We start from the raw sequence: 16,842 nt of genomic DNA, 5'->3' as shown, positions 1-16,842 counted from the left end.
CTTGTCAGGCCATGCTGTGGCGGCGTCCCACATAAAGTGAAGGAAGGTGGGCACAGATGTTAGCTCAGGGCCAGTCTTCCTCAGCAAAAAGAGGAGGATTGGCATGGATGTTAGCTCAGGGCTGATTGTCCTCACAAAAATAAAAAACAAAAAACAAAAAACAACAAAAAAAAAACAGTGAACTATGAAAAATAAATAAATAAATAAAAATTCTTCATATATTCTTGATACAAGTCCTTTGTTGGATACATGATTTGCAAACATTTTATCCTAGCCTGTGGCTTGTCTTTTTATTCTTCTGATAGTGTCTTTCAAAGAGCAAAAGTTTTTAATTTTGATGAAGTCCAATTTATTGACTTTGTCTTTTATGGACTGTGCCACGTGTCACTATCTAAGGAATATTTGTCTAACCCAAGTTCATAAAGATTTTCTCCTATGTTTTCTTCAAGAACTTTTATATTTTATGTTTTCCATTAAGGTATATGATCTGTTTTGAGTTAATCTTTGCATATGGTTAAGATCAAAATGCATTTATTTGGGGGCGGCCTGGTGGCATAGTGGTTAAGTTCACACTCTCTGCTTCGGTGGCCCAGGGTTCGTGGGTTCAGATCCCACGCGTGGACCTACACACCACTTGTTGAGCCATGCTGTGGCAGCATCCCACAAACAAAAATGGAAGAAGATTGGCACAGATGTTAGCTCAGGGTTATTCTTCTTCAAGCTAAAAGAGGAAGGTTGGCACAGATGTTAGCTCAGGGCCAATCTTCCTCACCAAAAAAAGAAAAAAAAAGCAAACATTTGTTTGAAGCCTAAAAGTTAACATGTAATCATGAAATGTGTTGGGTAGTGAAATTTAAGGTAGTTTTCCTTATTTCCAATTTTTTCTTTTAGAATAGTTACATTAACTTTTCAATAAACATACCATTATAAAAAGGAAATACTACGGGGAAAAGATGTGTTCCTAAGCCAGGCCCTAAACCTAATCCACTTAAATGCTGACTTGACAAATGTAGCCGATACACTAGGGACGTTAGCTGCCACTCAGAGAGAGTGAGATAACCCAAGATGTATGTGGAAACAGTGACAACTTATTGTTGGAAGCCAGTTCTCCACGGGTTTCTCACATTTCTGAATATATTGTGAGCAGAAGCACTAAACAACCTTTGTTCTGGGCTGTCTTTTTAAGGATGTTTGTACTGAGAACAGCCTTGGAAAACAGAGACAATATTTCCCTGCAGAGGAGAGAGCAGGTTTGTTTGCTCTCCAGTAAAATAATGTTTCCCACCAGAACAGAATTTTGGGAAGATTTGCTTATATCCCATTATAAAAGATGGGGGTTTCCTAAATTTAAGATTCCTAAACTGTGACACAAAACCACTGAGTGTGTAGCATCTATCTGGGCCACTCTGCACCACTCCCATGGGACTTGGGGGCCAGGGGAACTGACATAAACTTGAAGCTTATTGGCTTGCCACGCTGTGAGTAACAAAGTCTTTTGTGTCTGTTCCAGGAGTCTTGTATCTTCTCTCAGGTCACTTCGTTAATTTGCAAGTAGGGTAAAATCTCAGACCCTTCACAGTTCTCGACACTTACCTCTACTCTTTAGGCCTTAACATGGATCCCTCTAAGTGCATAGCTAAGTCAGTCTACTGAGTCAGGCAGCACATGCTGCCAGTGCTGCTATGCTTACCACGCACTCTTTTATGGCCATGGAGCTCGTGCCTAATCCTATCTAGGAAACTTCTATACCACTCTGCACAATAAAGTGAGATTAGCTCAGAGAAAAGCATTGCCTACAACACTGCAGGACAGAGAAAAATTAAATATTTGTCCCTATTGTATGATATCAGTTATATGTGGAATCTAAAAAAGCTGAACTCACAAAAATAAAGTAGAATGGTGGTTATCAGGGCCTGGGGGGTACGGGCACTGAGGAGATGCTGTTTAAGGGTATAAATTTGCAACTAGTAGATACATAAGTCCTGGAGATCTAAGGCACAGCATAGTGATTATAGTCAACAACATTGTATTATAAACTTCAAAGTGTTTAAGAGACTTGATCTTAATTATTCTTACCACAAAAAACAAATTATAATTATGTGACGTGATGGAGGTGTTAGCTAATGCTATGGTGGTAATTATACTGCAATATACAAATGTATCAAATCAACATGTTGTACATCTTAAACATACACAATGTTACATGTCAATTATAATAAATAAATAAACAAATATTTGTCCTTCAGAATTAGGTTTATAGTTTTGGGAAATTTAAGAGCCTGCTTTCTTCCACTTCAAATTTATGTTAACACTTCAGGCTGTCTGGGATATACTTTTTAGAGCTGTGACCTAATCCTCAACATCGTTTATCCAGCAAGATTAATATCATAAATACAAAAATAACAAACTATAGAATTAGGTGAAGAATCATTTTCTGTACTTACTTTGGCCAACTCATTATCAGGTTCAACCTCTAGCACTTTCCTCAAATCTTCGATAGCTTCCTGGAGCTTGTTTTGATGTTTATATGTAGTGGCACGGCGCAGAAGAGCTAAAAATTTACCAAAATAAAAGTTACATTTTTTAACATATGCCATCATGGTTATAACATATTTTTCAAGTGAAAGAATATAAGTAGCACTGAACAGTTTAGGATGCAACTGTACAAAGCTTAACTACACCCATTTTCACATTGTTGCACATAAAGAAGATGACACTAAGGTAAACAGAAGAGGCTGCATCAGGCAACTGTCCCCACCAACAGCCTGGCCCTCAGGCAGCCCCAGGCCCTGCCAGCTCCTCCAAGGGCTGAGAGACCCCCTACCTCCACCCTTCAGAGGCACCATGCTGTGCTGCAATATTGGGAAGCTTTTCACTAAACAATAACATTTTTCTCCTTATAATCATCACTAGTATTATTTTATCACTTTGTGAAAACTTAGCAAATCCTTTATTCAAATTTAGTATATTACTGACCAGCATCTGGCTCAGAATATAGGGTCATTATTGAAGTCTACAGCAATCTCTAAAATGATTAGAAGGAGGTATTTCACACAGGGAGCTGAGAGAATCCTGATGATTAAGTCAGCTAGGTTCAGAAATTGAGCACTTTGGTAATTTGCATCAGATTTTTTCATAGGTTTCAATGTATAATTTGATAATTATTTTATACTGAAAATGAATGTCTTTCTAGTCTCATCATTATCCATTATATAATGAGAGAACTTGGTGTAATAAGTCATTACTTTGAAAATAATTACACTTGGAAATTCTGAAAAGTGAGAGATTTATATCTGATATATTTTAAAACACTATTTTAAAACATAAATTTGACCAATTTGATTTTAGTCTTAGAATGAGCCATGAAAATCCAAAGGATAAATCATTTTGTCATAAATTTAATCAAAATTGTAGTGCTATACTTTAAGCACAAGTTTAGCTATTATTATTACTACTTAGATTTCAGAAAGGAATATCTATCAAGAAATATTCATGATATAACAATTATCATTTTTTTAAACTTTTCATTTTGGAAATAATTTTAGATTTATAGAAAAGTTGCAAAGATAAAACAGAGAGTTCTCACATACCTTCACTCAGATTTCCCTAATGCTAACATCTTACATAACTATGGTATTTTGTCAAAACTAAGAAATTAACATTGGTACAATACTATTAACTAAGCTACAGGCTTTCTTTGGATTTCACCAATTTTTCCACCAATATCCTTTTTCCATTCCAGGATGGAAACCAAATACCACCTTGCATTTAGAACAATTATCTTTTGAGTAAAAAATAAAATTTTGAAGAGGAAGTTATTCATTCACTTAAGCAAACATATTAATGTTTTATGGCCATACTCATTACTAGATTTGGCTCTCTCAAATTTGTTTTTTAAATAGTGAAGTTTCTGGTGCTTAAGAAATTACTCGGGGGCCAGCGCAGTGGCTTAGCAGTTAAGTGCGCACACTCCGCTTCGGCGGCCTGGGGTTTGCAGGTTTGGATCCCGGGTGCACACCCTTGCATCGCTTGTCAAGCCATGCTGTGGCGGCGTCCCACATAAAGTGGAGGAAGATGGGCATGGATGGTAGCCCAGGGCCAGTCTTCCTCAGCAAAAAGAGGAGGATTGGTGACAGATGTTAGATCAGGGCTAATCTTCCTCACAAAACAAAAAAAAAAAGAAAGAAAGAAAGAAATTACTCAAACAATGAAGAATGACAACATAAGGCCATTCTAGTCACAGAAAAGTAGCACAGTGGTTGAATGTGGGCTCTGGAGTCTGTTGTCCAGTGCTGAGTTCTGGCTCTGCCATTTGCTAGCTGTCTGCTCTTGGGTGAGTTGCTTAATCTTTTTATGTCTCAGTTTCCTCTTTTGTAAAGTGAGTGTACTAATAATAGTATCTGCACCTCTATTGAGCTGTTGGGAAAATTAACGGAGGTAATACACGTAAAGTGCTTGGCATAGGGCCTGGCACAGTGGTGGTGTGGGCCTATCAGGAGATCGTAAAACCTTTACCAGGCATCCGCCTGAAGCTGGGAGCCCACTCACACTCTGCGGCAGAGACAAAATACAGGCACAAGAGGACTTCACTGGTGAAAGGAGGGCAATCCATGATAATGACAGTCGGCGCTGATGCACCAAGACCCCCCTCAGCACACCCACGGTTTCTGCTCACTCATGTTTGTAAGCACAAAAGGGTACAATCTACGTGAAAAAAGTGTTTATATTTAGTTGAATCCATAAATGTTTAATGAAATAGAATGAGTGTCTTGTAATCTATGCCACTCCCTCTTGGAAAGATTCTTTGTTGTTAACAGAAAACTAGAGTGGAGTCTGACTTGCCTATTTCAGGCTTGGACCATGGCAAGGTGGTGCAGTCACAGAGACAGGAAATCAGGACAGAGTACAAGTTTTGGTGGAAAGACGTAGTCAGTTTTGCACACGTTTCGCAAGTGAGCAGAAATGAGGCCATCTTGTTACACTAAATGGCCCCAGCCCCTCCTCTGTGTGACTACTCACTGCTCTGCACGTACTCCAAAAAATTCACATGCTCTCCTGATTTATGGCCTCCACTTACATATATATTCTCCAATAGCTTGATAAATTAGAAACTTTGTTCTATGAGTTTCTCTCCAGGAACAGGCTGACCACAGGTGGGGAACACACCTATAAGGTATCCATCACAGCCGACAGAAGAATGGAACAATGTGATGCCTGGAGCCGGTCACACCTGGAGATCAACATCCCTGGACCCCCTCCTTACTGCCCATTTTCCCTATATAACTGCCTCAAGATTCTGTAATCTTTGAAGATGGGTCTTTTGAGACATTAGTTACCTGTCTTCCAACTTGCCGGCTCATCTAATTAAACTTCATTTCTCGATCTCTAACTTGTTGTGATTAATTGGCTCAGATCGTGGCAAGCAGAGCAAGCCCATTGCTCAGTATCAGTTTAATTTAAAATGTCTATGGACATCTAGGTGGAAATGCCCGCAAAGCAGCAGGTAGAAGATTCTACAGCTCTGGTGTGAGCTCATTATAGTATATTAATAAATATCGGAAAATCTATATTAAGTTATACTTAAATATTTTTTAGATAAAAAGATACAGTTCAATAAGCCAGTAACAAAAAGATAAATGTATGATTCCACTTATATGAGGTACCTAGACTAGGAAATCATGGAGACAGAAAGTAGAATGGTGGTTGCCAGAGACTGGGGGGAGGGGAGAATAGAGAGTTGTTATTTAACGGGCACAGAGTTTCAGTTTTGCAGAATGAAAAAAATTCTGGAGACGGATGGTAGTGATGACTGCACAACAATATGAGTGTATTTAATACCACTGAACTGTACACTTAAAAATGATTAAAATGGTAAATTTTACATGTATTTTACCACAGTAAAAAAAACTGAAAGAAAAAAACAAACCACAGTTCAAATGCAAGCTTGAGATATTTCTTTAGAAACACATACATTTTATTTAATCTTCTGGGATTATTAGCTACTTCAGTGCAAATAATCAGGAACTTAAATTCCAAGTTAAATTGGAAATGAAAAGTAACTTCATGAAGGTAATGATTCACATATAGAAATTCGAGTTTATGTGAAATATTTTTAGTGTAAACATAATGAGTCTCTAACAGATCCTGCTATAAATTTAAAAGCATTCTATGAATATTTTTACCCTTTAAGTTTCCAGGTTCTAACTCCAAGACCTTTCCACAGTCCTGAAAAGCACTGTTCCAGTTCTGTAGTTTGATTTCTGCTTGAGCGCGATTGTTATAGGCCGCTATGGTGGGAAGCACTGATATGCTCCTATAAAAGAGACACTTATTGGCAATAAGCAGACCAGAGGGAAACATAAGATAGAGAAACTCAACTAAAGTTGTAAATAAAACAACTACAGCCTGTGTTATAGGCAGAATTGTGTCCCTCAAAATTCACATATTGAAGTCCTAACCTCCAGTATCTCAGAATGTAACTATATTTGAAGACAGGCTTTAAAGAGATGATTAAGTTAAATGAGGTCATGAGGGTGTGCCCTAATCCAGTATGACTGGTGTCCTTATAGGAAGAGGAGATTATAACACAGATAAGCACAGGGAAAGACCACTTGAAGATACAGAGAAAAGATGGCCAACTACAAGCCAAGGAGAGAGGCCTCAGGAGAAACCAACACTGCCAACACCTTGATCTCAGACTTTCAGCCTCCAGAGATGTGAGAAAATAAATTTCTGTTGTTTAAGCCACTCAGTATGTGGTACTTGTTATGGCAGCCCTGGAAAACTAAAACTGCCTGCATCATCAAAAGTCATAAAACACAATTCTATAAACACAGTAAATCAATATTTAGACAGATGCTTAAATATCCAATTAAGAGGCTTAAAGTTGACTCTGGCTTTAGAGGAGACATGGTATTTCAATACCCATAGACCTCCTTAAAAACCAGTTACGTTAACATCAAATATCAGATACATTTTTCTGATTCCTTGGGGACGATTTTCTAGGACAAAAAAAACAGAGCAATCGACCACAACTAATATCCTTTATTAAGTTGTTACTGTGTTAACAGACACAAATTAGTTTGTAATCTAAAAGTAGATTTAACTCTAAGGAAATGATCATAAGTTAATCAAAGGAATTTAATTGAAGGAAACAGAGGAGAGTAGTAGTCATTGAGGAAGACAGACTTTAAGAGAGCAAATTTTGCTACATTAAGGGTATGAATGCAAAATAATAAATAAAAAGAAGAATTTAAAACCTACTTGGCTGTTACTTAAAAAGTTGATTTGAAATGCTGTGAAATAATGTATTCCACTTAAAAAGTTGATTTGAAATGCTGTGAAATAATGTATTCCTAGACATAGGAAAGATATGGGTATTGGTGCATTGAATTTTCTAAACCCAGAAGAAGAACACAAGATGAAAACGGAAAAGTCACAAAAACTGTCAATTTACTAAGATCACAAAAGATGAATATAAAGAAATAACATGGTTGGGTAGAGACCAAACATGGAAAACACATGAAAGAATAAATAATCCAAGTCCGTGACCCTGAGTACTTCCCACATGCCAGGCACTCAGCACTAAGCTCATTTAATCCTCATTACAATTGTGGAGGAGGTATTACTGCTCCTCCCATTCTACAGATGAGAAAACAAATGCAACAGAAAGGTTAAGTAACGTGCCCAAGGCCACAGCTAGTAAATGGTCGAGTCAGGATTCAAACCCCAACAGTCCACTCCAGCCCTGCTCTCTTTACCACCACGTTATCCTGCTTTTTGACGTGTTGTTTTATTTAATCTCACAGCTGCTCTGAGGTAGCCTTATCACACTGAGAAAACTGAGACAAGAGAGGTGAAGAATCTGCTCAAGGTCAGAACGTCTGAGTTCCTCTAATCATTATGCTATACTGCTTTAATTCTTCACCTCTGTGATTTCCTAAAAGAAGAAGACAAGAATTTTGTCCCCTGTAACAGACGAGATTCTCCACTTTCTACAAGAAGAGAGAGAAGGATATGGGAGCTGACAGCCACCTGCCTGAACAGGAGAGGCTGTACTGAATGAAAGATACATTAATATCCTCTTTACCTTATATGTTCACTTAAACAGTTGAGACAAACTTCTTTGGAGACACAAACAATGTGAAAAAAAAATTGGTGGAAGGAAAATTGTACAGAGTTTAGTTTTAAAATTAGTGATTCTATAAGCGCAGTTTGTCTACAACAATATTTTAGGAAATTAGTCTACTTTTCATAAATTGTAAGAGCTTCAAAAGTTCATGCAAGTATTCATTGAACATCTACCATGAACCAGGTACTTTGCTGGGCGTTGGAGATACAGTGGTATAAAAAAACTGACAAGTGGGCTCTGCTCTTACAGAGCTTCCAGTCTAGTTAGTATCAAACCACATAAACTTAAATTATACCTCCAACAAGTACTAAAAAGGAGAAGTAAGATTGCTATAAGAGACTATAAAAATTGGAGGGGGTGGTATAGAGTGGGAGGAGATTTAACCTAGTCTGGAAGGTAAAGGAAGACTTCTCCAAAGAAGTGAGGCAAGGGCTGAGATCTGAAGGATAATTTAGAATTAACTAGATAATGAGAAGAGGGAAGAGTATTCTAGACAGAGGACCCATCATATGCAAAGGCCCTGTGGTGGGAGGTAGCAGCACAAGCACTAGGAGTAGATCCAGGCAGTCTGACTGCAGAACTTGAGTTCTTAACCTCTATGCTATGTGGACTTTCCGTCAAGTTCCATTCAGATGGCTTCTATTTTCTCTGTAAAACAGGAAAGTTAGGACCTCTGTCAAAAGTGGGATTGGGGTGGGAGCTTAGGGGTTTAAGAAAAGTATTGAAAAAACAAGGCAAACACAAGTGAATTTATGATAAATCACAAGTACAATATCTGGATTGATTCTGACAGACTTTTTAGCTTATTTATATCATTTCAACAATTAAATTTAAAAATTATCTTTTTTTAAATGTTAAGTTTAAACCACAACAAAAATCTGCTTACCTAGTATAATACGTCACAGCCTCTTCATAATCTCCTGAGTTGAAAGCTTCATTTCCTTTTTCCTTTTCATGAGTAGCAAGAAAATCTTTTTCCTTCTCAGTTAGACCTAGAAATAAATGTTATCTGCTATACATAAAAATATAATTTAATATAATTTTTTGAAAATTAAAATCCAAGAATGCTTATTTTAACAGAAGCAGAAAATTGTAAAATAAATAAAAGAAAATAAAAGGTTTTCTAAGTTTAAGAATGTTTCTTTTCTTTTTTTTTTAATCATTCATAATTTTTGAAGGTTTAGATTTTTTTGATTGGTTTTGTTTCACTTTAAAGGTGCTATATGCCTATGGACTTCAAATAAAAACAAACTGTTTCATTTTTTTGAGGCAAAAATAAAAAAATTTGAGGGATTTAGAAGAAAAAGATGCTTTGAAAAAAGGAATGAAAAACAAGAATTACAGTAAAAAAGTAGGTTTATATTTTTAAGTCTTACTAAATTTAAGTAGTATAACTATTACTCATATAAAATTAAGCAGTTAAAGGACAGAACTGAATTTGTTGGAGGTGGTCAACTCTAGGAGAACATCCATAAACTTTTTTTCTTTTTTTCTTTTGTGAGGAATATCAGCCTTGAGCTAACATCCATGCTAATCCTCCTCTTTTTGCTGAGGAAGACCGGCTCTGAGCTAATATCTATTGCCACTCCTCCTTTTTTTTTCCCCCCAAAGCCCCACTACACAGTTGTATGTCATAGTTGCACATCCTTCTAGTTGCTGCATGTGGGACGCGGCCTCAGCATGGCCGGAGAAGCAGTGCATTGGTGCACGCCCGGGATCCGAACACAGGCCGTCGGTATCAGAGCCGCGCACTTAACCTCTAAGCCACGGGGCTGGCCCCATCCATAAACTTTTAATGGAAATCTGCAGCACTTAAAGAGAATGTCTTCCAGTTTGAAAGCTTTTATTATAATTCAAAAAATTTAAAGAGTACTAAATTACTCTTATTTTCCCCCAATTACCTGCTGTGTCTATTCTCGTCTCAATTTTAGACAAATGTGACTTGTTGTTTACTATAGTTTTTTCTTTGTAATCTTCATCAATTTTTGAACATTCCTTTTCCACGTCAAATCTTAAACAAAAGAATAATAAAAACTGAAAAAAAGTACAATACAAGCAAGAAAATAAACTTTATTATTGACAATCTTGTATTTGTTTCACTGTGCCTTTAGAGACATATTCCAAAAACGCATAATAAGTTTGTATTACAAGTCATCTGTATTCTCTCTTAGAAACCATGCAATTTAGTAAAGACTCATATATTAATCAGACCTAAACTGTTCAGAACTTTGTAATTAAAATTATGACCAATTTCTCTCAATTTAAAATTTTTATTCTTTTTTATTGTGGATGGGTATTACATTAGTTATTTTTGTTTGCTCTTATAAACAAAAGGATGCAGTTAATTTTTACTTAATTAAAAATCAAGATCAAAAAGTGCTTAGACTGTATACTCCTAGTACTGTATTGCAGTAACTTGGTACTCTTGATATGTTCAGGTTTGTAATAATTAAGAAGTTATTACAGTATTTTATGGTAGAGAATTATTCAGTGACAAATTTTATATAAAGAAATATAAAACATACTTATCCCACTCTGCATAATCCCTTGGAATTTTCTTTTTAGCTGGCTTACTTTTAGAGTATTTTTCCTGAAAAAATAAAATCATATTTTATGAGATATTTAATATAAGATTAGCAGGTTTTACTATAAATGCAATGTAAACTATTGGATTAAGATATATGAATTGAATGGATAAGAAACATAGGTACTCTTGTAGCTAAAATAACTCCAGTATTATAATTATTAACATAATATACAGCAGGTTAAAAGAGGATTTTAAATTTGTAATTAATTCTGGGAGCAATTTACAGGACTTAAAGTACATACACAAAATTTAAAAACTCACATTTGTGAAATGTGATTATTTGTGATTTTCTTAAAATAAAAAAGTACTAAACTATCATTCATTCTTTTAAAAGTTACACACTGGAGAAATAAGAATAACTTCTTTGCTGTATTAGAGCTGTTTTGTTTGCAATGGCAGACACCGAACTTGGGCTAATTCTATTAAAAAATAAATAAATTATTGGCTTACGTAACCAAACTGATGAAAGGGCAGGGATATTGCTAGACCAAGGATTCATATGCCTTCTCTCTCCTTCTCTCCTTCAGCTCTCCTTCTCTCCCCCTGTCCCTAGTCTCTGCTTCTCACTGCCTACTGATTTCGTTTTCCCCGCTGGCTACTTGCTTTTTCCATGTAGTAGGAAACCTGGCCACAAGCAGTCTGGGATTATAACCTCACGGGCCTCCCAATCAGAAAGGAAAAAGAGAGGTACTCTTCTCTCCATCTTTAGTTAGAGAAATCCCAGGGAAGGACTCTGATTGGCTAGCTTGGCTCATGTACCCATCCCTGACTAAGCACTAGCTTGGTGCTATTAAGTGGCCCAACCTAGGTCACATGCCCACTGAGAGCACCATAAGGGAATGGAGGAAAGCAAACAATAGCCATTATGTTTACAAATAGCTTCTTAAATTGTTTCTTAAAAGTCAGTCATAATCTGAAACCATTTTGAATGGGCTATTTACCCACACACAATTTTGTAACATTGTGCACTGGTCATTTGGAGTTATGCACGTCTTCCAAATATTCATACATTTCATTATACAATTAAAAAATCATATCTGTTAATATCTTCTTGGAGCTTGTCAGAAAAGACTTTAAGTATCCCCCTTAAGGGGAAATTTTCCTGTTACAAGCAGGTATTCAAGAGCCACATAAGAATATAAAATACTCTAAATTGCACTTGAAAGCTCAGATTTTATCACTGGCAAAAAATACTGTTGGTAGTCTTCCTTAAAGTGACAGGCCCACTTTGTTCATTTTCAATACAATGCCTGCCAAAAATCCAAGTTTGAATAACTATAGTTTGTCTGTCACTCTTTCAAGTAAAAATTGTTCCAGAAAAAAGCAGCTACTTAAGCTGGCAACTCAATCATACAAGTGCTTTTCTCGAGATAACCATCATATTTCACTTCACAGCAAAGTCCTTTCTGTATACTTCCCATTTTGTTACACAGAATATTAAAAAGACATGTCCTCAAGATTCAAGATTTAACAAAATAAATAAGGTTTATTGTTTCACCACAGACATTTTTAAGTTAAACTGGAATTTTTTACTGTGAGTGCACAGCAGTGGAGAAAACAAGGATCACTAGTACAGTTTGGCACCACTGCCTTGATTTGTGCTAAGGCACCTGAGCAGTTTTACTCTCAGTGCAAATGTCAACACAGTGAAAAAGACAAAACATTAGCATTATTTTTTAAAATACCATTGACTTTCTGGACCCCCTAGAAGGATCTCTGGGACAACCAGGGTCACAGCCATACTTTGAGAACCACTGTACCACCAGGCTGTCTACCCCACTGGACTATAAGCTCCTCAAGGGCAGAAATCAAGTCTTATTCATTGTTATATTTTCAGGGCACAGACTTAGCACATAATGGGTGTTCAATAAATACAAATTCGTTGACTACAGATAGTGGCATCCTTACCATATTACTGGGTACATCAATTACCTGAGTAATTTCTAATGGGGAGTAAAAAGATCCAGGAAGGTACATTATCAGAGAGCAGAGTGATGAAGGGCTATGGGTGTTTTTTAAATAAAATTGAGGATTCAAAGAAGAGATGAGAATAACAAGAACGAGTTAACTCAGAATGAAGAGACTTGAGGAGCCATCCTTTCTAAAATGGTAGGCATAAAAGAAAAAAAGGAGGGCAATGGGAATAGAATGTGTGATCCAAGTGAAAGCCCAGAGACTCCCAATGCCCAGGAGACACGGGCTAGATTCCGTAATATCAGGGTCAAGTGGACGCCTAGAAGCTCAGTGTCAACTTGAAGTTAAGTAAAATGGACCTGCAACTCCAACAGGCCCCTTCTCTATGGAACCCAAGGGTTAACAAGGAGAGGTCTACATGACAAAAGAGGGATCAACCACAGAGAAATAATCATAAAGGGCTGAGTATAAGGGAAAAACACATGCACTAAACAGAGGAATGTCATCTATAACTGCTTGAAAGTATCTGTTGAACACTTTAAATCCACAGCTAATTATGTAATAAATTATTTCCTCGCTGCCTCTACTGGATATATAAAATTATTCCCTCAAGTTCTCACACACTGAATTGGATCTTATGTGCTCATCAAAACTGGTCAGAGTAGAAGAGACAGAACAACAAAAGAAAAAATGAGGAAAGGCAGTAAACCCAAGATGCAAATCTTCTAAGTAAAACGCTGTTTCATTTTGATCTCCAAGTGATGAAATACAGCCTACTCAAGAAGGTAATAGCACATGCCAGCTGAAAAAAATCCCCAACTCTCCTACAGTACCTTACATTGTGGCTACTCTGATTAAACTGAGCTAGCTCCCTTAATAAACAACAACCTTCTCCCCTACCACCCACACCCCACACCAAAACAGCCTACCTTACTAACATGAAGACGGCTGTTTGAACCACGAACTGGAGGCAGATTGTCTTCCATTGCTGAAAATGTTTCAGTTTCATGAAAATGTACGTTATTTTCTTCTTTTTTAATTTCTGATACCCAACTCTGAGAAGAAGGGAGAAAAAAGAAGGTAAAAACACAGTTTGAAATAATTAACCAGGCATTAGAAAGGACTATACATCATCATAGTTTCCTAAGGGTCAACTTTTTAGGTGACAATTTGATCATGCCATTCTCTCTATCTGGAATGCCCTTCCTACTATTTTATTTTAATTGTGGTAAAATACACATAACAAAATTTACCATTTTAACCATTTTTAAGTGTACAGTTCAGTATGTATATTCATATGTTGTTGTCCTTCCTACTTTTATTTATCTTGCAAGATCTTACTCATCATCTCTTCCAGCAAGCTTTCCCTGATCTTTCTGGTTGGGTTAAAAGTGTTCCTCCTCCACGTATTAGCATAAAGATTTAAAATCATCTGTTTATTGTTCATGTCTCTCACCATACTGTAAGTTCCTTGAGAGCAGAGCCTATGTGTTAATCTCACCTTTGTGATTCAAGAATGTGGCACAGTGTCTGGCATATAATAGGTTCACAATAATGTTTATTAAACTGAACTGTCACAGGTTCCAGGAAAAATTGAGTAAGAGATTTCTTTATTATCTGTGAAATTCTATTATTTATTATTCAGTGAATCTATAGTGATGATCTAATATTTGTCAGACACTTAGAATAGGCACTGGGATATAGCAATAAACTGTATTATCCGTCCTATCTGTACAGGAGGCAGGGAGGATGAAAAGGGGGCACGAAGGAGAAACAGGAGGAGAAAAAGAAAAACATAAGGGAAGAAAGGTAAAAGAAAAGAGGAGGAGTTATAGAGGAAGAAAAAGGATAAGAGAGAATGGTGACGAGGGAGAAGAGGCAAGGAGAGGATGAAAGAAAGGGAGATGAGAAGGAGACTAACTCAGGAAGTGACTGGGAAAGAACACACAACGGGGGGAAAAAGCAGGCTCTGCAGCTAAAACTGAAAACAAAGCCAAAGAACTCTGGACATAAACTGCTACTTTAACTTGTAGATTAATTACCAGACTTTCAAATGCAAGTCAATAAAATGGTAAAATGAGAAAGCTGAAAGTTTAAAAAAAACTCAGCATTCTGAGTCAGAGAATACATACATCTCAAAATTGTTTTCAAATGTATTATTCACCTCAGTAAAATACGCTGAATAAAATAAAGTAAAACAGAACAAAATGTTTCTCCAGAGTCTGTTTAAAAACACTATTTCTTAAGCAAAATGAAACCACAAAAGAACTCTGAGAAAATACAGGTAAATCTGGTAGAGAGAAAGCTTTCCCAAGTATAAAAGAAAGAAAAGATCATAAAGGATAAAATCAAGAGGTGTGATTACATTAAATTTTTCTAAATGAATAAACATGAAAAACACCACATACAAAGTTTTAAAGGCAAATAACAAACTGATGAAAAATGTAGAATATATAGGACAGAACTCTTACAAATAAATAAGAAACACATTAATAGAAAAATCAATAAAGGGACATCTCCTGGCTCTGATGGAGTAATGGAGGCTGGATTTACCCTCCTGCCTAAACTCTAGAAAACCGGATAAAACATATGAAACAATGGTTTTCAAACACTGGACAATAGGTAGCACAGGATAATGATCCTTGAAAGAAGGGAAACAAATGTGGTAAGCCCTGCATCTGCCCCACCTTACTGCCTGGAATTTCCCGGCTACAGCATATGCAAAGGAAACTCAACCAGCTCTGTGGTCCTGCTGAATTCAGAAGAACAGAGTTCAGGTTTGGGAAGGCCAAGATTGCAAAGATTTGGGGCGCAAAATATCCAAGAGGAGAGAGCTAGGCAGAGAGCTCTGAAGATAACCTGAATAACTCTATATCTATTAAAGAAATTGAATTCATAGTTAAAACCTTTCTATAAAGAAAACTTGAGGCCAGGATGGCATTAATGGTGAATTCTAGAAAACATTTAAGGAAGAAATAATACCAATTATACACAAATTCTTCTAGAAAATAGAACAGGAGAGAACACTTCCCAATTCATTCTTCTTTTTTTTTTTTTTTTGTGAGGAAGATTAGCCCTGAGCTAATGTCGTTGTCAGTCCCCCTCTTTTTGCTGAGGAAGATTGGCCCTGGGCTAACATACATGCCCATCTTCCTTTACTTTATATGGGAGACCATCACAGCATAGCTTGACAAGTGGTGCATCAGTCTGTGCCGGTGCTCTGAACTTGCAAACCCTGGGCCGCCGAAGTGGAGCACGTCAACTTAACCGCTATGCCACCAGGCCGGCCCCCCAACAAATTCTATGAGGCCAGCATTACTCTGCTACCAAAACCAGACAATGATATTACAAGAAAACTACAGACTGATATCTCTCATGATCATAGACACAAAAATCATTCACAAAATTTTAGCAAATTAAATCCAGCAATATATAAAAAAAGATACATCATGACCAAGTAGGGTTTATCCTGGGATGCAGGGCTGGTATAACATCAAAAACAGTGTACATAATTCACCTATTTAACAGACAACAAAGAAAATCTTATATTTCTCTCAATAAATGCAGGAAAAGCATTCCATAAAATTTGATACCCATTCACGACAAAAATTCTCATCAAACAAGGAATAGAAGGGACCTTCCTCAACCTGATAAAGGGTCATCTATACACAATCTAAAGCTACCATTACACTTAATGGTGAAAGGCTGAATGATTTCCCTCTAATATTAGGAATAAGACAAGGATATCTGCTCTCACCACTTCTATTCAACATTCTACTAGAGGTCCAAGCCAGTGCAAGAAGGCAAGTAAAAGAAATAAAACACAGCCAGACTGGAAAAGGAGAAGTAAATCTCTTGTTATTCACAGATGACATGATCCTGCATATAGAAAATCCAAAGAATCAACAAAAAACTACTAGAACTAATTTGTGAATTTAACAAGATCACAAGACACAAAGTCACTATTAAAAGATCAATTAGATAACTATAAACCTGCAATGTACAAATTAAAATTAAAATTCCACTGATATGAGGTATCTAGATTAGTCAAACTTAGAGAAACAGAAAGTAGAACAGTGGTTGCCAGGGGCTGACAGGCGGGGGAAGTGGAGAGTTGTTATTTAATGGGTACAGAGTTTCAGTTCTGCAAGATGAAAAAGCTCTGGAGATTGGTTGCACAACAACATGAATATACTTAACACTAACAAAC

The 16,842-nt window shown here is 36.7% G+C and overlaps 1 protein-coding gene across 1 annotated transcript in view; it reads right to left on the bottom strand.

Moving 5' to 3' along the window:
* The window catches only part of SPAG1 (sperm associated antigen 1), a 77,315-nt gene that overhangs the window by 45,802 nt on the left and 14,671 nt on the right, over nucleotides 1–16,842 (bottom strand). Inside the window, exons 4-9 of the mRNA XM_058564718.1 lie at nucleotides 13,562–13,687; nucleotides 10,657–10,721; nucleotides 10,033–10,142; nucleotides 9,018–9,123; nucleotides 6,183–6,313; nucleotides 2,445–2,551 (exon numbers count right to left, since the gene is read on the bottom strand). Of these exons, the coding sequence (XP_058420701.1) occupies nucleotides 2,445–2,551; nucleotides 6,183–6,313; nucleotides 9,018–9,123; nucleotides 10,033–10,142; nucleotides 10,657–10,721; nucleotides 13,562–13,687 (645 nt within the window). The remainder of the gene's footprint in view (nucleotides 1–2,444; nucleotides 2,552–6,182; nucleotides 6,314–9,017; nucleotides 9,124–10,032; nucleotides 10,143–10,656; nucleotides 10,722–13,561; nucleotides 13,688–16,842) is intronic.

This window comes from Diceros bicornis, chromosome 21, assembly GCF_020826845.1.
Source record: "Diceros bicornis minor isolate mBicDic1 chromosome 21, mDicBic1.mat.cur, whole genome shotgun sequence".
Classification (NCBI taxonomy): domain Eukaryota; kingdom Metazoa; phylum Chordata; class Mammalia; order Perissodactyla; family Rhinocerotidae; genus Diceros; species Diceros bicornis.
The sequence above is the reverse complement of the archived record's forward strand: the minus strand, read 5'-3'. Positions and strand labels throughout refer to the sequence as shown.